The 25,008-nt window shown below is 46.6% G+C and overlaps 2 protein-coding genes across 4 annotated transcripts; both read right to left on the reverse strand.

The window, feature by feature from the left end:
- Positions 1 to 450: 450 nt before the first annotated feature.
- LOC136436039 (uncharacterized) lies at positions 451 to 12,452 on the reverse strand. 3 transcript variants are annotated; one of them, XR_010755995.1, is made up of 10 exons: positions 12,342 to 12,452; positions 11,284 to 11,706; positions 11,026 to 11,168; positions 9,629 to 9,745; positions 7,711 to 7,977; positions 6,459 to 6,582; positions 5,174 to 5,258; positions 2,550 to 2,642; positions 1,687 to 2,339; positions 451 to 1,476 (listed from the first exon to the last, which is right to left on the reverse strand). XR_010755995.1 is itself a non-coding variant. In XM_066429731.1 (9 exons), exons 2-9 carry the CDS (start codon positions 11,397 to 11,399, stop codon positions 2,028 to 2,030), a joined length of 1,257 nt encoding a protein of 418 aa, XP_066285828.1. In that variant the 5' UTR covers positions 11,400 to 11,706; positions 12,342 to 12,452; the 3' UTR covers positions 451 to 2,027. The 3 variants fall into 3 exon arrangements, 2 of the variants coding, with proteins under 2 accessions (XP_066285828.1, XP_066285827.1); XM_066429731.1 differs by lacking the exon at positions 5,174 to 5,258 and adding an exon at positions 3,398 to 3,482 and having other exon boundaries at positions 451 to 2,339; XM_066429730.1 differs by having other exon boundaries at positions 451 to 2,339.
- A 3,693-nt stretch (positions 12,453 to 16,145) lies between these two features.
- LOC136437131 (uncharacterized) lies at positions 16,146 to 21,286 on the reverse strand. Its single transcript, XM_066431609.1, has 6 exons — positions 19,371 to 21,286; positions 18,784 to 18,880; positions 18,062 to 18,112; positions 17,702 to 17,901; positions 17,209 to 17,406; positions 16,146 to 16,298 (listed from the first exon to the last, which is right to left on the reverse strand). The coding sequence occupies exons 2-6, from the start codon at positions 18,851 to 18,853 to the stop codon at positions 16,146 to 16,148; spliced, it is 672 nt and encodes a 223-aa protein (XP_066287706.1). The 5' UTR covers positions 18,854 to 18,880; positions 19,371 to 21,286.
- Positions 21,287 to 25,008: the final 3,722 nt, after the last annotated feature.

Below are 25,008 nucleotides of genomic sequence, written 5' to 3' on the forward strand. Positions count from 1 at the left end.
TTTATTTGTTTGTTAACTGCAGGTAGTGTCCACAGCTAACCTGTTTATTTATTTGTTTGTTTCCTCCAGGTAGTGTCCACAGCTGACCTGTTTATTTGTTTGTTTATTTGTTTGTTAACTGCAGGTAGTGTCCACAGCTGACCTGTTTATTTGTTTGTTTATTTGTTTGTTTGTTAACTGCAGGTAGTGGCCACAGCTGACCTGTTTATTTGTTTGTTTATTTGTTTGTTAACTGCAGGTAGTGGCCACAGCTGACCTGGTATAACTTTGTTTCTTGGTCTGTTTCTTTGTTTGTTTTTGCAGATTGTTGCCACAGCTGACCTGGTGTGGTACTGCCGTGCGCTGGCTGCGGACATTTGTGACGGGATGGGGATCTCTTGTTCTACTGTCAAGCCAACTGGCGCCAAGACAGAATGAATTTACCAAGAAAGAAAGAAATTACATTTGAACAACATTTTAACTTGATCTTTATTTTCCTGTAGTTACAAAGACCTACCGAGTCTGATTATAGAAGGGGGGCTCATAGATACTTAAAACGTTCATTATCTCAATAAATCTCTTTAGCTCACACTAGTGAGTGACTGATTGCCTCTAAATGATTAGTTGGTTGCATGGTTGGTTGGTTGGTTGGTTGGCTGGCTGGCTGGCTGGCTGGCTGGCTGGCTGGCTGGTTGGTTGGTTGGTTGGTTGGTTGGTTGGTTGGTGCATGGTTGGTTGGTTGCATGTTTGGTTGGTTGCATGGTTGGTTGGTTGGTTGGCTGGCTGGCTGGCTGGCTGGCTGGCTGGTTGGTTGGCTGGTTGGTTGGTTGGTTGGTTCGTTGGTTGGCTGGCTGGCTGGTTGGCTGGCTGGCTGGCTGGCTGGCTGGCTGGCTGGCTGGCTGGCTGGCTGGCTGGCTGGCTGGCTGGTTGGTAGGCAGGTTGGTTGGTGCATGGTTGGTTGGTGGCATGGTTGGTAAGTTAATAAGGCCACACCAATTTGATTTTTCGTTCTTAGATTATAAAAATAGATACTGCTGACCTGAAAGTTCAATATAGTTGACCATTATTTTCCTGTCGTCACACAGAATTACGGAGTCTGATTATAGCAGGGAGGCTCATGGATTCGCTTTTTTGCTTTAACATACCAATATACGTAAAAGGTACATGTAAGTATCAATGAATAAATTAACAATAAAAAACATTACTACTTAAGTGTATAATCTCTGATAAATCTCCTTAAAAAGCTCAAAGTAGTTTGAGTAACAGGTTGCTTCTTGGTTGCATGGTTGGCTACAAAGTTGTTTGCATGGCTGGTAGCATGGTTGGTTGGTTAGTTAATACGGTCACACCAATTTGATTTGTTGGTTTGTAGATTAAGAAAATAGATACTGCTGAGCTACAAGTTCAATATAAAACAGCTACAGATTCAATCTATGGCATTCCTTGAATCCTTGTTTTCATCTTGTCCTCTTGCTTTATCTTGTCTGTGATATCTAGCTACAAAAACAAGATACAGATCAGTTGGGCTGAACAAAAATCTCTATTCAGTGTCTTGCATGAGATGCAAGGCCCATGGAATTTTCAAACAGGTCTGTACAAAGTTATAATGACAATGGAAGTGTACAACATTTGAAAGGACTTGCATGTTTATTTATATCATTTGCCTGTGGCTTTTAAAAGAATCCGATAAAAAGTAAGAAAACTCACTTGCTAGTTTACTGAGAGTCCTGCAAGAGGAGGTACGGCCAGTATATTGCCACAGCTGACTTGGTGTGGTACTGCCGTGCACTGGCTGTGGACATGTGTGACGGGATGGGGATCTCGTGTTTTACTGTCAAGTCAACTGGCGCCAAGACAGAATGAATTTACCAAGAAAACATTTTAACTTGATCTTTATTTTCCTGTAGTTACAAAGACCTACTGAGTCTGGTTGTAGGAGGGAGGCTCATAGATAATTAAAACGTTCATTATCTCAATAAATCTATTTAGCTCACACTAGTGAGTGACTGATTTCCTCTAAATGATTAGTTTCATGGTTGGTTGCTAGTTTACTGAGAGTCCTGCAAGAGGAGGTAGGGCCAGTACGGCCCGCGGAACTCGGGGAAGTCCTGCCGGGCCATCAGGGCGAGGATGGCGTCCCTGAGCCGGGTGTAGTCCCCCCTACTGCTGTAGACGAACACGGAGATGCGCACCCACAGCGCGTCCAGCATGCACACCGCCGCGCACTGCACCGCGTGCAGCTGGAACGTGTCGTGCTGCAGGCTCATGGCCCCCTGGGGGGTCGGGGGGTAGCGGGACTCCGCCCCTGGGGTCTGGGGAAGCGGCAGCTTGATGCACTCCATATATGGGGCCTGCAGGGACTGGAGATGAACATGTGAGTAAGCACTGAATAGGGACTGTTCATGGTAACAATTTGTGCAAAAACTGTGTGTGTTATACTGAATACAGATATTAACGGTACATATATATATATATGTTAATATGGATATTAAGTTGCTTTAACGTTGAACAAATTTCATACGTTATACTTTCTACTATAAGAGTCATGCAGTGATAAATACTATATTCACCTCTGGAATCCCCAGAGTTTCTGTCTTCCATCCCTCCAGCAGCAGTTTGTTGGCGTCTTTCCTCAGCTGGGTGCTGTACTCCACTATCCTTCCCTGTACAGAGCAAACCGTGAGTTACAGTAAGTTACAGTAAGTTACAGTCAGTTACAGTCAGTTACAGTTGGTTACTGTCAGTTACTGTCCCACTCTTCAGCATTTCCAGCAAAGCTTATTGCAAGCAAAGATTTCAACAAGGGCGATTTGAAGCAAAGATTTCAACAAAGTTGATGTGAAGCAAAGATTTAAGTAAAGCTCGTTGTAGATTGCGGCAAAGCTTGGACCACACAGATTAAATAAGTTGACATTATGTTTTAATTGGGGGATGCACAACTATTTCTGGCAAACAAAAGAAATCCATTAAATAGTAAGAATAGTTTTGCATCAAACCCTGAACTTCACCAGACTGGTGGAGGCATTCATTTTTCACAAAGTTTTGCTTCTGACCAGTTTTGTGCACCTGTCATGACTTTTCCAGCAAAAAGGAATGGCAAGGTTTTGAATCCATGTGCCTCGTTATCTGTAAATGTGTATCATTTGTTTTCTTATAAAAAGTCTCTTCAGTCATGCATTTTTCCCTCCATGTACAAACAACTTGTCCTTTATGTGAGCAAGAATTGTTTCAACATCGTTTTTGGAAAGGAAATGGCTGTTGAACACTCACATGGCCCCCTAACTACGTGTATTATTAAGTGAATGATTATTGAACACTCACAGGGCCCCCTAACTTCTGCGAAGGAAAATTAATGTTTATTGTTCAACACTCACAAGGCCCCCTAACTACCATGAAGAAATGATTGTTGAGCACTCACAAGGCCCCCTAACTCGTGATGGAAGTTGATGGCTTCAGGTGAGCAGAAAAAAGCTGAGTCATCCCGGGTTCCCTGCATGTGGAACCTGAACAGAAACTTACTCTTATTCCTCTTATTACACGCTTAAAGCTTACTCCACTTACACAAGATTATAATGGAACCTACACAAAAACTTCCACTTACACATTTACACACTTACACACTAACACACTAACACACTTACACACTTACACATTTACACACTTACACACTAACACATTTACACACTTACACACTAACACACTTTACACAAGGCTAGAGAAAGGCATGCATGGAGGACATGAAGGAGAAAGCTTTCCATTGGTGGAGAAAGTTTCAAACAAAGGTTCAAACAAACAAACAAACGCCTGCTTATTTGTTTGTTCTCGGATTATAAAGAATGCCAAACTTGAAGACCAACATGAAAGGGCCCGAGTGGGAAGTTTGTACCTTGGCAAACACAGTTTCTGGGAGTGGATATAGTCTGGGGTTTAAGTTTCCCTCCCGACCCTCAAATTTTTACCTCAATGTCTAAAAAGCAAGGAAATAAATTGCTGTGACCTTAATGAAGGACAGATCGTACTTGAAAAACTTTATTGATTGTACCCCACCGGAGTAGATCCGGAAGGATAATGATGATGATGATGATCATGATGATGATCATGATGATGATGACCTTAATTGGCTTCCTTAATGGTTGATTGTGTTAAAAGGATGCATGATTTGGCTGTGCATTTCTGCATAGTTGATTACACGATTCTGCTGTGCATTTCTGCATAGTTGATTACATGATTCTGCTGTGCATATCTGCATAGTTGATTACACGATTCTGCTGTGCATATCTGCATAGTTGATTACATGATTCTGCTGTGCATTTCTGCATAGTTGATTACATGATTCTGCTGTGCATATCTGCATAGTTGATTACACGATTCTGCTGTGCATATCGGCATAGTTGATTACATGATTCTGCTGTGCATTTCTGCATAGTTGATTACATAATTCTGCTGTGCATATCTGCATAGTTGATTACATGATTCTGCTGTGCATATCTGCATAGTTGATTACATGATTCTGCTGTGCATATCTGCATAGTTGATTACATGATTCTGCTGTGCATATCGGCATAGTTGATTACACGATTCTGCTGTGCATATCGGCATAGTTGATTACATGATTCTGCTGTGCATTTCTGCATAGTTGATTACATGATTCTGCTGTGCATATCTGCATAGTTGATTACATGATTCTGCTGTGCATATCTGCATAGTTGATTACATGATTCTGCTGTGCATATCTGCATAGTTGATTACACGATTCTGCTGTGCATATCTCCATAGTTGATTACACGATTCTGCTGTGCATATCTGCATAGTTGATTACATGATTCTGCTGTGCATATCTGCATAGTTGATTACATGATTCTGCTGTGCATATATATCTGCATAGTTGATTACATGATTCTGCTGTGCATATCTGCATAGTTGATTACATGATTCTGCTGTGCATATATATCTGCATAGTTGATTACATGATTCTGCTGTGCATTTCTGCATAGTTGATTACACGATTCTGCTGTGCATATCTGCATAGTTGATTACATGATTCTGCTGTGCATATCTGCATAGTTGATTCTACCTAGCATTAATTTAGCTGATTCTGCTGCACAGTGCTTCCAGGTTGATCTTGAGAGTATGCATGATTAAGACCACCTAGCTCCATGATTGGAGTGCATGGTTAACTTGTCATCAGACTTACAAGACCCCCTAGCTCCCTGTGGAAGTCGAGTGCTGCAGGCAGGCAGAAGTATGGGGTGTCGTCCCTCGTGCCCTGCTTATGGAACCTTCAAAACACCACCGCAGCTTATTATAATAACTCTTGATTACAACACTACCACAGCATCTTACAGCACATTACTGTCAGGAAGAAAAAAGGGTTTCGTCCCTCGTGCCCTGCTTATGGGACCTTCAATACACCACCACAGCTTATTATAATAACTCTTGATTACAACACTACCACAGCATCTTACAGCACATTACTGTCAGGAAGAAAAAAGGGTTTCGTCCCTCGTGCCCTGCTTATGGAACCTTCAAAACACCACCACAGCTTATTATAATAACTCTTGATTACAACACTACCACAGCATCTTACAGCACATTACTGTCAGGAAGAAAAAAGGGTTTCGTCCCTCGTGCCCTGCTTATGGGACCTTCAATACACCACCACAGCTTATTATAATAACTCTTGATTACAACACTACCACAGCATCTTACAGCACATTACTGTCAGGAAGAAAAAAGGGTTTCGTCCCTCGTGCCCTGCTTATGGAACCTTCAAAACACCACCGCAGCTTATTATAATAGCTCTTGATTACAACACTACCACAGCATCTTACAGCACATTACTGTCAGGAAGAAAAAAGGGTTTCGTCCCTCGTGCCCTGCTTATGGGACCTTCAATACACCACCACAGCTTATTATAATAACTCTTGATTACAACACTACCACAGCATCTTACAGCACATTACTGTCAGGAAGAAAAAAGGGTTTCGTCCCTCGTGCCCTGCTTATGGGACCTTCAATACACCTCCGCAGCATATTATTGCACATTACTGTCAGACTTACAGACTGTTGTCTTTCGTGCCCTGCTTATGGAACATTCAGAACACATTACAGCACATAACCCTTCAGCTACCTTTTCTTTAGCAGAATATTTTAGGCTCTGATCATAAGGTCTTGGTCCACACAGCCAGGTTGGTTTAGGCTAGACAGCTTAGAAAAACAGGTATGACACTGAAAGTTTATCAAAAGGCAGCTAAATGTAGTTATTCCTTGGTTAGAAAATGGTTGGTTGTACTTGTCCAGACTCTAACACTGAAGCACATTATGATTTAGAAATTCTATACTCAAGAGTGCTGCAGGTTGGGATTAGGGTTAGAGACGGTGGATAGGGTTTGAGAGATTCTGAACTTACCGGTGCTGGATGTGAGGGTTAGGGTTAGAGACGGTGGTTAGGGTTAGGGTTTGAGAGATTCTGAACTTACTGGTGCTGGAGGTCCTTCCGGTAGAACCAGGATGTCACAACCGGGTGCACCGTGGCGTGGTGGTCGGAACGGACCCACAGGAATGCACAGCCGCGCGGCGCAAACAGCCATTTGTGAAGGGTTCCTACGATATACAAACATACAAACAGCCACTTATGAAGGGCTCCCAAGACTTTGTATCACAAATATACACATATACAAGATCCCTACAACTTACAAACAGCCACTTACATTGTATACAGAGTTCCACTCCTACAACATCAAGAAACATACATTTATATATAGGGTCCCTACAAAATACAAACAGACACTAATACAGGGTCCATATACAACTTACGAACAGACACTTATATATACAGGGTTCTTACAACTGATAAAAACAGCCACTTAAACAAGGTTCCTACAACATGCAAACAGACAATATACAGGGCCCTACAACGTACATAAAGCCTCTTATACAGGGTCCATATACAACATACCATCTATACAGGGTTTTTACATAATAAACAAACATACACGATTATCTTCAAGGTTCCTACAACATAAAAGAGCCACAAACATACATACATAAGGGAAGCACAACCTGCCGGGTGAGACTTACCTGTGAAGTAATCTGCCCAGGTGAGACTTACCTGTGTAGTAATCTGCCCCCAGCTCCTCCAGCTGCAACACCTGCTGCCCAGGTGAGACTTACCTGTGTAGTAATCTGCCCCCAGCTCCTCCAGCTGCAACACCTGCTGCCCAGGTGAGACTTACCTGTGAAGTAATCTGCCCAGGTGAGACTTACCTGTGTAGTAATCTGCCCCCAGCTCCTCCAGCTGCAACACCTGCTGCCCAGGTGAGACTTACCTGTGAAGTAATCTGCCCAGGTGAGACTTACCTGTGTAGTAATCTGCCCCCAGCTCCTCCAGCTGCAACACCTGCTGCCCAGGTGAGACTTACCTGTGTAGTAATCTGCCCAGGTGAGACTTACCTGTGTAGTAATCTGCCCAGGTGAGACTTACCTGTGTAGTAATCTGCCCAGGTGAGACTTACCTGTGTAGTAATCTGCCCAGGTGAGACTTACCTGTGTAGTAATCTGCCCAGGTGAGACTTACCTGTGTAGTAATCTGCCCAGGTGAGACTTACCTGTGTAGTAATCTGCCCAGGTGAGACTTACCTGTGTAGTAATCTGCCCAGGTGAGACTTACCTGTGTAGTAATCTGCCCAGGTGAGACTTACCTGTGAAGTAATCTGCCCAGGTGAGACTTACCTGTGTAGTAATCTGCCCCCAGCTCCTCCAGCTGCAGCGCCTGCTGCCCAGGTGAGTGAGCTCCGTCCAGCAGCACCTGCACGCCCTTCAGGTGACACAGGGACACGAGTTCCCGAACAGGCATGGCCACGGCTGTCGGGCTGGTGATGGTGTCGATCACCGCCAGGCGGATGCTGGGGTGTTCCTCCAGAGCTTCCCGGTAGCGCTGCAGGATCTGCTCAGCACCGGTCAGGGGTCCGGTTATCTCCAGCACCACACACTCCGCACCTGTGGACATCAGGGGAGCAGGTGTGGGATGAGTAACGATACACGTATAAAGCTTAGGACACAGTTGAAGTAGAACAAAAACACCTGAAGCATATACATGTAGGTCTGCATCATTTCTGCAGTAGAACTGTGGGACTAGAACCAGGGACCCACTAACCTGGGGCGTAGGTCTGCTCCATTTCTGCAGTAAAACTGTGGGACTAGAACCAGGGACCCTCTAACCTGGGGCTTAGGTCTGCACCATTTCTGCAGTAAAACTGTGGGACTAGAAACAGGGACCCACTAACCTGGGGCATAGGTCTGCACCATTTCTGCAGTAAAACTGTGGGACTAGAACCAGGGACCCACTAACCTGGGGCATAGGTCTGCACCATTTCTGCAGTAAAACTGTGGGACTAGAACCAGGGACCCACTAACCTGGGGCATAGGTCTGCACCATTTCTGCAGTAAAACTGTGGGACTAGAACCAGGGACCCACTAACCTGGGGCATAGGTCTGCACCATTTCTGCAGTAAAACTGTGGGACTAGAACCAGGGACCCACTAACCTGGGGCATAGGTCTGCACCATTTCTGCAGTAAAACTGTGGGACTAGAACCAGGGACCCACTAACCTGGGGCATAGGTCTGCACCATTTCTGCAGTAAAACTGTGGGACTAGAACCAGGGACCCACTAACCTGGGGCGTAGGTCTGCACTATTTCTGCAGTAAAACTGTGGGACTAGAACCAGGGACCCTCTAACCTGGGGCTTAGGTCTGCACCATTTCTGCAGTAAAACTGTGGGACTAGAACCAGGGACCCACTAACCTGGGGCGTAGGTCTGCTCCATTTCTGCAGTAAAACTGTGGGACTAGAACCAGGGACCCTCTAACCTGGGGCGTAGGTCTGCTCCATTTCTGCAGTAAAACTGTGGGACTAGAACCAGGGACCCACTAACCTGGGGCATAGGTCTGCACCATTTCTGCAGTAAAACTGTGGGACTAGAACCAGGGACCCACTAACCTGGGGCGTAGGTCTGCTCCATTTCTGCAGTAAAACTGTGGGACTAGAACCAGGGACCCACTAACCTGGGGCTTAGGTCTGCCCATTTCTGCAGTAAAACTGTGGGACTAGAACCAGGGACCCACTAACCTGGGGCGTAGGTCTGCACTATTTCTGCAGTAAAACTGTGGGACTAGAACCAGGGACCCTCTAACCTGGGGCGTAGGTCTGCTCCATTTCTGCAGTAAAACTGTGGGACTAGAACCAGGGACCCACTAACCTGGGGCGTAGGTCTGCTCCATTTCTGCAGTAAAACTGTGGGACTAGAACCAGGGACCCTATAACCTGGGGCGTAGGTCTGCACCATTTCTGCAGTAAAACTGTGGGACTAGAAACAGGGACCCACTAACCTGGAGCATAGGTCTGCACTATATCTGCAGTAAAACTGTGGGACTAGAACCAGGGACCCTCTAACCTGGGGCTTAGGTCTGCACCATTTCTGCAGTAAAACTGTGGGACTAGAACCAGGGACCCACTAACCTGGGGCGTAGGTCTGCACCATTTCTGCAGCAAAACTGTGGGACTAGAACCAGGGACCCACTAACCTGGGGCTTAGGTCTGCACCATTGCTGCAGTAAAACTGTGGGACTAGAACCAGGGACCCACTAACCTGGGGCATAGGTCTGCACCATTTCTGCGGTGAAGCGCACGGCTCCGTAGGTGAGGTTCGTCACCAGCACGGCGTCTCCGGGGACGAACGGGAAGGACTTCAGCACAGAGTTCACAGCTGGGAGGGAACGGGTGGTCGTATTAAGGCTTAACAGGATGTAACGTTGGGTAACATAAATTCGTGGGGTACTTAAATTCGGGATTTTTCGAAAACGGGGTATTTAGGGATATGTGCTAGATGCAACATCAGTAATACCACTAGAAATGCAAACTTGACAGACTAACGTATTCAGAACACTGGCTGAAAAGCTTCGATAAGCATGTATTAGAAGGCGACGAGGACAAAAACTCTCCGTCCCTTATTGGAACAGTCTGAGGGCTTCGTGGGAGAGTCACACCACATCGTTGTCGGCTGGTTTATAAGACAAATGTCACATCCGCTTCCTGCTAAACACAATCATTTACAAGACAACTTATTTTCTTAAAATTGCTGACCTGCAATTGGACTCTAAGTGTGATCAATCATCAAAACCCCTCTTTGTTGCTACAACCTACGGCACGTGTATTTTCCCGCCGCCATATCATTACCCAGAATCCTGTTGTCAAGCAGACGACAAAGGTTTGTGAGGAACACTTTTTGTCTAAATGTTGCGTGTGATTGTGGACTGAGGACGATATTTTCCTCAAAGTTTGCTCCTAACACAACAAGGAATACATGGACATAGTAGTATTATCAATGCTACAGCATCCGGCTAACTTTCCATGAATAATGTACACGTTGCCATGACGGTGGATGTCGACTTTGACGTTCTATAGCCCCGACTCAACACACGGGTTGTTCCCGTAGGCCTGATGTGTGCGGTACGGCCGTTTTTTCGTGTATTTTTTTTACTTGGACACGTCTATATCCATAGCACTCTCCTCAAGCCAAGGATGGAACGAATAGCTGCTGTATAAAATGTAATTAGCGGTAAGATATTCAAGACGAATCTTCTCTCCCGAATTAATGTGCCCCCCTGTCCGACAGCACGGTAATTGTGCGTGCGGCGGACGGTAGTTTCAAGTTGAAATATTATGGTGTCAGCACGACTAGAGACAAAATCTACCATATATATGATTAGTGCAAAGATAGTACATGATACTGACAGAATAATAGAAAAAAAGGATGGTTTATTGTTCTGCTAGATTGATTTCAGTCAACCATTATCGGAAAAATCCCGAATTTAGGTTACCCAACGTTACACACACAGGCAGAGACACACACACACACACGCACACACCTACATGCACAGACACACACACTTACATGCACACACACACACACACACACACACACACACATACACACACAAACAAGCACAAACACACACACATATATGCACATAGTGATACACTCACCAGTAGTTGGGTTCTGAATGAACATGAGGTTTTCCTTCTTGGCCCCGGTGAACTCTGCCAGAGCGGCGATGGATTCCTGGAAGAGCCGTGGGGTGGTTTCCCGGAACCAGCGGTCCGGGGTCCGCTCCATTTCAAGCTGCAGGCTGAACAGTCACAGGAATAGGTCAGTGTTGATATTTTTTACAAATTACAAGGCAAAATACTTGTTGGAAAAAAGGTATGTACAATGAACTTATTATTTTGTGTGATATCGCCCACCTTTGCTGTTTTTCCATGACTTTGCGAGGCACGGCCCCGTAGGACCCGTGGTTGCACATGGCCGTGCCGTCCTCGAGCAGGTAGTGGGCTTCCCGGCACTTCACCCCCAACTGCATGTCTGCGGCTCAGGGGTACAGCTGGGCTCAGGGGTACAGCTGGGCTCAGGGGTAACGGCTGGGCTCAGGGGTAACGGCTGGGCTCAGGGGTAACGGCTGGGCTCAGGGGTAACGGCTGGGCTCAGGGGTACAGCTGGGCTCAGGGGTACAGCTGGGCTCAGGGGTAACGGCTGGGCTCAGGGGTACAGCTGGGCTCAGGGGTAACGGCTGGGCTCAGGGGTAACGGCTGGGCTCAGGGGGACAGCTGGGCTCTAAATAAGGTACAGACTTTCCTGGTGAACTGTTGGCTCCAGACTGCCTTTACAGACTGGTAAACAACATAGGAAAGCTTATCAATGACTCGTAAGGTAAGATTTTTTTAAAGTTACAAAACAGTTGGCTTGAGAGGATAGAGAAGTACAGATACCCAGGCAAAGGCTGCAATGACAATACCACGTAGTACTCATCAGCATGTACAAATGTAATGTTGAATGAATTAGTATTCATGTATATGTCAGGACTGTGTGTTCTATTTTTTTTCCCTTTAATCTGTACCTATCTGTATTATTCACAGTATGGGTGTTTAATTCTCGAAGTGACTTTGTTGGAGCCCTCTGGCAGAATTCCTATATTATGCCTTCAGTATTTAGCAACTTTGCGGTACTGGAGCACCAACTAGTAATCTATGACGGTACTGCAGTAATCATAATATACTAGTAACTGAGTTTAGAATACGTTAATTTGGTATGAGGTCGCGGGTTTCTATTTAGTTCAGTATCTATTCTAACGCACCTCTGGGTCACCTGTACCCGCGGTACCGACAGGCGTGCCGGATACTCTAACGCAAGGCTGGGGTACCGTTAGGCACTGGTGACGTGGACACAACAAACTTTCGCTGTTGCAGAAAAACTGTAACTGCACAATATCCTTAACCTTAAACAATAGGATGCACTGGATCCTCACCTCCTGTTGTTGTTGGTGGTGTCTATTCCCTCGCCAGACGTACGTGGTCACAAGGTGCTCCTGATCTACCCCGGCAGCAACCTTTGCCCGGGAGGCGGGGCAGGGTAAAAGTTCAAAGGTCACCCCTTGCAACTCCAAGCAGATGTTAAGGGGACTTTCCAAAACGGTCGGCCGTGTGTATGTGTCAGACTATGATTATGAGGTTTCCATATTTCTTATTCATATTTCTTATGTTTCAACGTAATTGTGGTTCATTCCAAAACCAGGATTGCAGGTCTACAGGAGTATCAATATGTATTTCATTGGAATCTTACATATCAGATGTCACGCCCAACTGCATCTCTTAATACTCCAGGGGTCAGCAACCAACCACCTTGTCATCAACCAACAACTGTCTGGGCACTGCACAGACATTACACAACAAAAAGATTTGCTGCCCCGGACGTAGCTTCCAGCTGAGACACCTCTAAATTGCGTACTCAATACTTAATTCATTGTTACCTTCGCCGGGAATGTATGCATTCGCGGTAAGGTTATGTTATCGGTTACGCCAGCTGTAAAGTGGGTCCGTATGTATGTCGAGATCATAAGTCGAGAGAAGTTTGACGGATCTTGCTGATTTTTGGAAGGTAAGTGGCGGTTGTGGGAACGAAGGTTAAGTTCGAAAATGGTTAACCTGGCGTTTTCCTAAAGTGCTCCAGTGGACTTTTTTTGTTAGTGTGTTTGTTTGTAGACAACATAACTCGACGTATTGATGATGGATCTGCATGATTTTTGGTGGGTGCGTAGAGATTGTGAAAACGAAGCTCAAATTCAAAAATGGGTCACCTTGCATTTTCCTGCGGTACTGCAGTGGGCTGTTTATGTATGCGTATTTGTTTGTTGACAGGATAACTCGAGAAGCTGTTGATGGTTGTGCATGATATTTAGTGAATAGGTAGATTTATTAAAGGGGAAGGTCAAGTTCGATGATGGGCCTCCTAGCGGGTACTTTGGGTACTGCAGTGTAGCTTCAAAGTTTGAGGTCGAATTTTCTGCAAGTGCTACGGTCATGATTTTTGTGTGGTAGATAGTCCATGCCACATGAAGTAAGTTGTGCATTTTTGGGCCCTCTAGCGGCTTGTTTGGAGCTGCAGCGGGTGTTTTTAATTTATTTGTTTTGACCTTTGGACATGAATAACTAGACTTATGGTCAACGGATCGTCTTGATTTATGGTATGTAGATAGCTCGATTAATGATTTACATAATTGAATATTCATTATGCAAATCATGAGCTAATTTGCATAATTAGCAAGGAAAGTTTATAAATCTGCTGCCTTTCAAAATAGGACTCTCAAACATGTGACATATATAGCTGAAAAAGAGAGAGGTATCGATACATACCAATAATGCTAATAGCTACCTATTTTGCATGATAAATGAGAAAATACTGATTGAAAATACGGCAATAGTAAATGATTGGAATTTTATTCTTGTATCATTAGGAAGCTATGTAAAGGTGAACAATATCAGACAAAAATCATGCATGACAAGGCCTCATTAACATAATTTATAAGGAAATGTTTACAATTCCCTTTCAATTTGCTATTTTTAAGTCTATATATTCAGGTTAAATTGCACTGACAGGTGACCTAGTTTACCGGAGCAGGCTCCCTGTGAGACGTCCCTGGAGGACACATGTGATACTTTACTTGCCTGGTGCAGGGCTCTGTTTTGGGGTCAGGGAGGTCACACGGGCATTTAAACACAGCAGTCTTACGATCTAACGCTCTCCCTGTTGGAAGGTATAGGTTTGATAAAAACTGATTGATATGTCGACTATGAAAATAAGGGCATAATTGAAGCAAATACATTGCCAACAAATTGCCTTATTTTCTGTAGTAAAGATAAAAGTTATGATACCAATTAAGCAAAAATATTCTTACAGTGCTTATTTTTATAACTCTTGGGAGAACTCGTGTAGGTATAGGTATGGGTTTGTTTTAAACTTTGAAAGAGAATACTAGTAACTCAAGAAGGTGATGACGGATCGTCATGATTTGTAGGGATGTACATAGTTTGAGTGATGATTTACATGATCGTATAAGAATCATGCAAATCAGGATCTGTGATGTGAAAAAGTATACAAACCCTTGCATTCCATTGTAGTCAAACACGTGACATGTATCTGAGAAAGAGAGGAATATTGATAGATATCAATTATGCAAACGAATACCTAATTTGCATAATTTATGACAAAATACTAAAATTCAAGAGTGGTAAATGATGGGATTTCATTCTTGTGGCGTTTGGGGGATAATCAAATGTGGACATTATCAGATATAAATCATGATGGCCTCATTTACATAATATATGAAGAAATGCTACAATGGCCCTCTTTTCTAAGATTTTACTTTAATGCTGTGTTTTGTGTAGAGAAAAGGATCACTTGAAATTCATGCAATCGAGGACATTATTTACACACTGAGTGATAAGCATTCACTCGAAAAGGCTAACATCAGTCGGCGAAGGTATGAGGTCGTGGAACTCTAGTTTTATATTGCATCATGCGTTGTTTTATATTGTATCATGCTATGAATTGCCTTAGTGTCTTGTTGTTGTATTCAGTGTAATTGTAATGTAGAGTGGTCCGCAACATCAGCTTGTCTGCCTGGATTTCCACTCTGTATTGTATTGTTGCAATTTTTGATAAAGATGCCACGGTAGCCTGTGTTTACACCTCTTTCACTGGCGGGAGCGATGAGACCAGCTGTCCGCTAGGAGCGCTTTTTAGTCTGGATAAATAAACGTTTATGTGAATGTTACCATATCTAACTGTTATGTTCCAGAAAACTAGAAGCAAACCAAGCGTGCTTTTCTGGCAAACTTACCGCAAAATCATACGGATTTAATAAATGTCGCGTGATATTTGCCAATAATGTTACAAATTCGTATTTTTAAAGTAAAGGCGTATGAATTTAGTGTCAAGAAGGTATGGGAACTTACTCTCACTGATTCATTTTCGCCACTTTTCAGTCATTTCCCAGAGGCGGGCCGATATGTGAACTGCGGCAGTTTTGAACAACATTCCTATGACACAGTCTTTATTGAAGCTATGGAAAGTTATAAAACCGTTCTAGAAAGGTGCACTTATAACGTTACAATGTATCTATTAATTAATCTTTAGTGTGGTCCCTTTAGTTATACAATCATTACAAAATTAGAATGTTTACCTGTATTCATCGTATGCATGTATAATAATAGTTCAAGCCAGCTGCATTTGTGGGGGAAATTCCCTTCATTCCTATATAAATGAGAGATGGTGAAATGATATAGACTTCTTTTACATTTCTCATCTTTTGCCTACTATAAATCAGTATACTATCTTATGTGACGTTTCTTCGACCTTTTAATTTATTTCATTTAAATAAGAAAAATTTCAGACGTAGTGGTGGCGAACTCAAGTTGACAAAGTTACATTGGCCGATTGGCGTCACTACTAAACATACATGTATTACGAAAAAGGAAATACGCTATAGATCTGCAAGAAATACGAAATAGATATGCAAGAAATACATCGTTAAAAATGTTTTCCAAGTCGCAAGTCTGAACTCCCCCAAAATCTAGTTGTAAACTATACGTAAATTGCAAGAGCTAACTATCAAAGTTTGTACAAAGTCGAACCTAATCCGAAAGTATGTCAGACTCTGCAGTTGGTCGCTATGAACAGGTTATTGGCTGGAGGTGGTCGCCATGAACAGGTTATTGGCTGGAGGTGGTCGCCATGAACAGGTTATAGGCTGGAGGTGGTCGCCATGAACAGGTTATAGGCTGGAGGTGGTCGCCATGAACAGGTAGGCCAGTCGCGTCTCTCCGTCATCGCGGACTGCCCAGACCTCCACCCGGTACGGCCGACCCGGCTCCAGCCCCGTCACCTCGTACTCAGCCAGGGTCGAACCCAACTGGGCAGGAGACACCTGTTGGGTAGAGAACAGTTATCAGGAGTATTGAAACCAGCAATACTCTTTCTCTATTTCTCAGTCTCTGCAGCTCTCCCTCTCTCTTCCGATGGCTCACTCCCCTCCCTCCTCTTAGTCCCCCGTCTCTCTCTCTCTCTCTCTGAGGGTCTTTCAACGTCGAACTTTCCCGATCATAACGTACTCGCTGTCAACTAAATTTCTCACGACACTCAAGACACTGCACTAGGTGGCTGCAGGCTTTGCCCTTGGAACACTTGTATGCTTTGAACTGATTTCATGCGTACTCTGTAAACAGTCGTTTCCAGAACCAACTGAGGACAAAATCAATGGACTCCGCCCGTCACTATTTAGCGGCCATGTTTGCAGGCTGGGGAAAACCTTTCCCAGTCGCTCGTCGATAACGGGTCATTTCCAGTAGGTGAAATTGGATTTTTGTAGCGAAAAAGATGTGAGGCTGGAGACTCTTTGCATATAATAAAACAGCGATCGGACGACTTCGCATTCCTTGGAAATTTAGAGACCGTCGGACACCGAGAAACTTCACTGCAGGGTGAACACCAACATGGCCACCCACGGAGGGTAGGGGTGATGACGTCACGTGAATACGCCCTATATGGCATAATTACCCTGTACAGCCTCCCCGCCATGCTACTCTGGGCACGCTGTACCGAGACGGTGTGCGGAGGTGGCACCGGCCCGGGGTAGACCCCCCCCCCCCATTCTCCCCCCTTCTCTCTACCTGGTTTATATGCTATAATCACCTTGTACCGCCTCCCAACGGTGCTACTCAGGGCCCGCTGTACCGAGACGGTGTAGGGAGGCGACACCGGTCCGGGGTAGACCCCCCCCCCCCCCACACACACACACACACATACCATCCCCCCTTCTCTGTACCTGGTTTATATGCTATAATCACCTTGTACAGCCTCCCCGTCGCGCTGGCGGCCCGCTGTACCGAGACCGTGTAGGGAGGCGGCACCGGTCCGGGGTAGACAGCCGACACGTTCACCGACAGCCTCGTCTCGCTGGCTCCTGTCGTGTACGTCCCTTCGTACAGTAACTCCGAGAAACTACCGCCTCCTAGCGACTTCTTCCGGATCTCCACCTGGAGCAAAATGACTCTTTTCTTAAAGCATCTTTAAAACATATGCAAAGATTTAAACTACCAAATTCATATGTTAATTCCAGTGGCGGAACGTTTTTGCCGCCAAAAGTTGCCCACTGTGCACCAAAGTACTTCACAAGCGTTGTGATGTGAGAAAAGACATCAGAAAAGACTTAGTACGGGATTTATCTGCAGTCTTTGTATTACGCCAAAGAGGTATGCACATAGATCACCTTTAAAATGTTTAGAAGAAAGTCCGGCATGATTTTATGATTTTTAATTAGTGCGGCCACACCTTGTACTGAGACCGAGTCTGCAGGTCCCCAAATATGGCAATCTCCTCACTGGCGTTACCCACGGCCACCGGAGGGAGGGTGACCTCTGAGAGTAAGGGCAGGTCCCGGATGTAGAGGCTGTACCCTGCAGCGTCGTTCCCCCCTCCGACGCGGTCCCACTGCAGACGGAGACTGCTGGAAGTCGCCGCCTGCACAAAATCTGGGGATCGGAAAAAAGCTAATGAAATTTTCACAGCCGGCTTGATAGTTAACCCTTAAGTTTAGTCTTACTGTTCAAATAAAACAGAAACTGGCCAAGGATAAAGACGTATTGTCTGTAGACGATATGATAAACTGATATAAGGTAAATGTTGCATCACCTTTCCCCACTGCTGCCGTCAGGCCGGGCCACGCCAGGGGGAAGTTCACGACTGCAAAGCAAAGGAACAACATTTGATAATAACCTTTATATATTAGATGAGCAACTATGAAGATCTTACTTTTGACATTGCTCAGATGGTACACACAAGCTACGTGCTCGTTGTCGGCTCCAATGCGTCATCACGGTTACCTCATATTGAGCAATTCCTGATTGCTTATTGACAGGAGTCAGACTTAGCCTGGAGTCCGGCCATGTTCGCGGCGGTGTCCGCCGAGATGCGACCGTTGGGATCGGACCAAACCTTACACTGGGCTCGTTGGACTTCAGGCTAAGTTTGACTCATTAAATATAAGCCCAGTGGCGTAAATGTCTAAAAACTCTCAGATCGCTTTCATCAAGTTTGACTGAAGTCCGCCGAATGTAGTTTACTCATAACGAAGTCTGTGTCAAAACAAATGTAGCTGATGCGGCCGGAACTTGACGTCTCAGACGGAAGTCATAATCATGACAGAAGTGAAAGTGTCAGGAGTACTCACACATCATGGTGAAGTGAAAGTGTCAGGTGTACTCACACATCATGGTGAAGTGAAAGTGTCAGGTGTACTCACACATCATGGTGAAGTGAAAGTGTCAGGTGTACTCACACATCATGGCGAAGTGAAAGTGAATTAGGTGTACTCACACATCATGGCGAAGTGAAAGTACATGAGGCGTACTCACACATCATGGCGAAGGCGACTCCGGACATCATGAAGGCGAGAAGCACGCCGATCCCCAGCAGGTTCACCATCTTAGCCAGGTTCGTCTCGCGCTGTTTCTAAAGACGGGAAAACCGGTGTTTACATTACGTCAGAACGTGGGAGCAATTTTCCCCTTACTCATGAGATGACAAGTTAAAGGGCATCTGCCAGGGAAGTTTAAATGCTTTTTTTTGCCACCTGGACAGAACCTTGTACCAACATCTCAGCACTGAAAGAGATAGGGATGGAAATATCTCTCATTAACATGGTTAAAGGACAGAAGCTCCAGTACAGTGGACACGCCTCCAGAGCCCAGAACGTCTCAGCCCACATCCTGCTGGGGAAGATCTGTGGCATCAGTGGTAGAGGGAGGCCACGGAGGAGATGGGGAGACGACATCAGGGACTGGACTGGAAAGTTACTGGCAGTCTGCACACAGAGGGCGAAGGGCAGGGAGGGGTGGAAGAAACTGGTGCTGAAGGCGACCTGAGGCCCGACCCTCAAGATGAGGATGGGACAGGGAAAGGTGAAGGTTTTGAAACTTGAAGTAATGCATTTCTGCCGTACCTTTCGGTATATGGGAGCCCCGTGAGTCGGTGCCAGCACGTCGGGAGGTCTCAGTCCTGTACTCCCCTGCAGCCCTGCTGGTTGTGCACCTGCCTGCGCGGCCAGAGGTTGAGACTGTAGGTCGGCTGTCTGTATGGCCAGTGCCTGGGACTGCGGCTCCCCCGAGTACCCGACCCAGTTCCACGCCCCCGGCCTCCAGTCGCTCCTGACGTGCGGCCCGGGCGCCGGGTCCTTCTCGGGCCAGGGGGTCGGTGGCACCGCGCGGTCCAGCGCCAGACTGCCATCCTGCCGCCCGCGCAGAGCCAGGCTGCCATCCTGTGGTGTTTTTACTCTTGTTATTCATTAAAACATCAAATAATACAACAGAAGACAATGTGGTAGTGCGCTTAAGTTTTAGAGCCTGTCCTGACGCCACCACAAAGATAAAGACAATAGTTGGTTAGATAAATGTCAAAATCAAAGAAAAAATCAAAAACATTTTTTTACAAATAAAATTGTGTCAAAACGGGTGTTTACGGCCTGTACATGTGACAGTTGTAGCGGGGAAATGGCTTCGTCGATGTCGTGGTCCCCGTCGCGGGTACCGGGCGGCAGTCTCGGGCTGGGCGGGCGGCTGTCGGACCCCTGCCCACTGTCTGGCTGCCCGGCCCCCGGCTCCAACACGTAGCTGGTACCGGGCAGCTGCCCCAGGCTGGGCGGGCGGCTGTAGGACCCTTGCCCGCCGACTGGCTGCCCGGCGGCCCGCTCCAGCACGCGGAGCCCGTAGTCCAGCCGCAGGTCGTTCATGTTGGTCTGCCGAACACTTCCCGTGATGCCGTTCACCATGAGAACTACAGCTGCGCCCGGTTCGAGCTGGGACGGACGCCTACCGGACATCGCACATGGGTCTGCAGGGTCGCACACTGCCGATCACTGGGGATAGAGAACAACATGCGCACATGGGTCTGCAGGGTCGCACACTGCCGATCACTGGGGATAGAGAACAACATGCGCACATGGGTCTGCAGGGTCGCACACTGCCGATCACTGGGGATAGAGAACAACATGCGTACATGGGTCTGCAGGGTCGCACACTGCCGATCACTGTAGGTAGAGAACAACATGCGCACATGGGTCTGCAGGGTCGCACACTGCCGATCACTGGGGATAGAGAACAACATGCGCACATGGGTCTGCAGGGTCGCACACTGCCGATCACTGGGGATAGAGAACAACATGCGTACATGGGTCTGCAGGGTCGCACACTGCCGATCACTGTAGGTAGAGAACAACATGCGCACATGGGTCTGCAGGGTCGCACACTGCCGATCACTGGGGATAGAGAACAACATGCGCACATGGGTCTGCAGGGTCGCACACTGACGATCACTGGCCCCGTAAAAAAACAAAAAACAATTCCTTTCCAACCAACAATTTCAACATCAATGGTATTTTACAGGACAACAAACCGTGGTGGGAAAGTTACTATGTAAGGCATGATAGAGTGCCAATATAAAAATGTATAGATTGAGACAGAGACAGTGCACATGTCCCGTTACACGTGTACGATACACACGGATAGCCGTCAATGCGGTTTTGGGTGTTGTCCTTATCCGCGCTCGTCTCACAAATTATTCATGAGGACACAATAAAGGTTCGCATTAGGAGGGGCCGCAACAACAAGTGGCACCGCAGCTAAAGGCACAAAACTGTGAGTCACAACAAAAGCACCGCACCTAAACCTACAAGTACAAATTCGTCCGAAATTTAGCCTTGTCGTCATCGTGACGTCAGAGGCAACATCTGATCTCACAAAAGGCGACAGGAATGAAAATTAAGCCTTTGACACCATTAAGCCAAAAACGGCCATTCCAACAAGGACAGTGCAGTAAACACTACTATAACATGGCACCTGATGTGAGCTGTATTCTGTATGACATGCATGGTTATCTCGTCTTTCTATTGAGACACCTACTGCAGCTACTGAGTCCTGAATACTAAATATCACGTCTATCCCGGATGATCGCACCTTACCTGTATATCATATAACATATACTGTATAACGTATACTGTATTACACGACTGTCCCATATAAAGGCACCTAATGTGTCCTAGCTATATATACTGTATACTGTATAACGTATACTATATAACGTATCCTAGGTAACCTACCCTAACCTCAGACCAGGTTGCTGGACCGGCGGCGGAGTTTCTTCTTGTCGCTTCTCTTGCCCGGCAGCACGCTGGAGCGTCGCTGGTTCGCCGCGTCGCCCAGGAACAGGGACAGCTCCCCGCCCTCCACTGTCGCAATGTCTGCTGCGGGCCCGTCTGGGAGTGATCTAGCAGTGCAGTAACATCGATGTGGGATAAATATGTTTACCATGATAGAGTAAATCTGCTATAGCCTCTCTCTTTAACCCCCTGTGTCGGCAATGAGAACTAGTAACTATGTTTTAGAAGACTGTCCATAGAAGACTCTATAATGGAAACACATACCCGTTTTCAGCACAGTCCGAATCGTCCTTTGTCGTGACGTCCCTTCTGTAAGGATACTCGTACGCAGCCCTGAGAACGAGGATGCCAGTCGCTACAACCAGCGCGAGGAACGCGGTAATGTACAGGTTCAGGAACGTCTGAGCGTCTATCTCCGGCACGCCCGTCATGCCACACGCACAGCACAAGTACAATCAAACCGCGCTAGGCATTAGATATGCACGCATGGCGGGATATCATAGGCATATTATCTATGCACGCATGGGTGGGCATCATAGGCATATTATCTATGCACGCATGGCGGAGCATCATTGGCATGGACTCAAACAGTCATCATGAGGCGACATCAGACAATACCATGCGCCCTTGGAGCCGACGCCTCGCCATTTTCCCAACTCTTTAATAATTCATGATAATCTAAGCTGCCATTTCATGTCGGCCGGGAAATTTGTGACACTTACATTGTGTTGCCCTAGTTCGGAACATTTGCGAAGAGGCGTTTACAATTTTAGGTGTACGCCGATGTGAAGACATGTTTTGGGCTAAGGAGATTTTTTTACGAGAACAGTTTCTAACCAGGCTCGTAGCAGTCATCATATTCACCTTTTGGCCTTAACATAGTCGGCGGAGCCACTTGACATGTAACATGGCGTGATGCTACAATAACAAGTTGTAACTATTGTAATGCTATTGTTCTTTCAAAATTTCTGTGATGGTATCCGTACAACGAGAGTGCCAGTGCCAACGGCAGGGTTAGGATCCGGCCTGCACTGGAGTGGTTAAGAAGTTATTGTTGCTGCGTGCGCGCATGGGTGCTCTCTTCATGTCGCTACTTTCTGGTATTCGATACAGGAGACGGCAGCATTGCACCTATCGGACCACACAGGGGACACACGTGACAGCGGTATGCGGGGAACACGCTGTAACCGATTGAGATTTACAAGTTAGCAGTAAAAGTTGTCTTTCTCAATGAGTTAGAGAGCTGGTAGATTACATCAATGTTCTTCCCATTAGACATGACACGCTCGACATGTGAACTCTGACCCGAGGATTGGCGGGAAGCCAGAAAACGACCCACAGGTGTGACCAGAATTAATTCTTACTAACCGGTAGAGTTTGCTACAGAAGAAATAAAACAATGCAAATGATTTTGATTTTGATTCGTTTCGTGGACCACTATGAATTCTTCTCCTTTGATGTGCATGATAAGCCCCCAATGTGTATTGTATGTTTAGGATGGATATGGGATGATTTACAACCATGCAACTCGTACAGGCTTAGGGCATTTGTTACAAAAAAGATTGGGTAAAGCGGAAAATAAAGGTAACGACGTCACTTTACCTTATGATGTCACAAAACGTCTGCTGTTGGTAAAAGGCAATCGCGACAGCCAGAGCCGATAGGGCATGTCGACACAAACGACCGGCAGGCCGATGACCTATCAGTCCCCAGACATCTTTGTTGTGCTGAACTAAAAGCGACTTCTTTCGTAGACGGACGCTCCGATCGTTCACCGGTCATTCACACTTCAGCTCTTGTGCATCTTCTGAAAACGAGACCAGAGTGTTCCTTACCCCGAACCCAGAACTAGAGCAGGGTCGCCCTTACCCAGAACCCAGGACTAGAGCAGGGTTTTCCTTACCCATAACCCAGAACTAGGGCAGGGTGTTCCTTACCCAGAACCCAGGACTAGAGCAGGGTCTCCCTTACCCAGAACCCAGGACTAGAGCAGGGTCTCCCTTACCCAGAACCCAGGACTAGAGCAGGGTCTCCCTTACCCAGAACCCAGGACTAGAGCAGGGTCTCCCTTACCCAGAACCCAGGACTAGAGCAGGGTCTTCCTTACCGAAACCCAGAACGAGAGCAGGGTCTCCCTTACCCAGAACCCAGAACGAGAGCAGGGTCTCCCTTACCCAGAACCCAGGACTAGAGCAGGGTCTCCCTTACCCAGAACCCAGGACTAGAGCAGGGTCTTCCTTACCGAAACCCAGAACGAGAGCAGGGTCTCCCTTACCCAGAACCCAGAACGAGAGCAGGGTCTCCCTTACCCAGAACCCAGGACTAGAGCAGGGTCTCCCTTACCCAGAACCCAGGACTAGAGCAGGGAGTTCCTTACCCAGAACCCAGGACTAGAGCAGGGAGTTCCTTACCCAGAACCCAGGACTAGAGCAGGGTTTCCCTTACCCAGAACCCAGAACGAGAGCAGGGTGTCCCTTACCCAGAACCCAGGACTAGAGCAGGGAGTTCCTTACCCAGAACCCAGGACTAGAGCAGGGAGTTCCTTACCCAGAACCCAGGACTAGAGCAGAGTGTTCCTTACCCAGAACCCAGGACTAGAGCAGGGTCTCCCTTACCCAGAACCCAGGACTAGAGCAGGGTTTCCCTTACCCAGAACCCAGGACTAGAGCAGGGTGTTCCTTACCCAGAACCCAGGACTAGAGCAGGGTTTCCCTTACCCAGAACCCAGGACTAGAGCAGGGTTTCCCTTACCCAGAACCCAGGACTAGAGCAGGGTCTCCCTTACCCAGAACCCAGAACTAGAGCAGGGTGTTCCTTACCCAGAACCCAGAACGAGAGCAGGGTCTCCCTTACCCAGAACCCAGAACGAGAGCAGGGAGTTCCTTACCCAGAACCCAGGACTAGAGCAGGGAGTTCCTTACCCAGAACCCAGGACTAGAGCAGGGTCTCCCTTACCCAGAACCCAGGACTAGAGCAGGGAGTTCCTTACCCAGAACCCAGGACTAGAGCAGGGAGTTCCTTACCCAGAACCCAGGACTAGAGCAGGGTTTCCCTTACCCAGAACCCAGGACTAGAGCAGGGTCTCCCTTACCCAGAACCCAGAACTAGAGCAGGGTGTTCCTTACCCAGAACCCAGAACGAGAGCAGGGTCTCCCTTACCCAGAACCCAGAACGAGAGCAGGGAGTTCCTTACCCAGAACCCAGAACTAGAGCAGGGTCTCCCTTACCCAGAACCCAGGACTAGAGCAGGGTCTTCCTTACCGAAACCCAGAACGAGAGCAGGGTCTCCCTTACCCAGAACCCAGAACGAGAGCAGGGTCTCCCTTACCCAGAACCCAGGACTAGAGCAGGGTCTCCCTTACCCAGAACCCAGGACTAGAGCAGGGTCTTCCTTACCGAAACCCAGAACGAGAGCAGGGTCTCCCTT

Source organism: Branchiostoma lanceolatum, chromosome 6 (assembly GCF_035083965.1).
Source record: "Branchiostoma lanceolatum isolate klBraLanc5 chromosome 6, klBraLanc5.hap2, whole genome shotgun sequence".
NCBI lineage: Eukaryota > Metazoa > Chordata > Leptocardii > Amphioxiformes > Branchiostomatidae > Branchiostoma > Branchiostoma lanceolatum.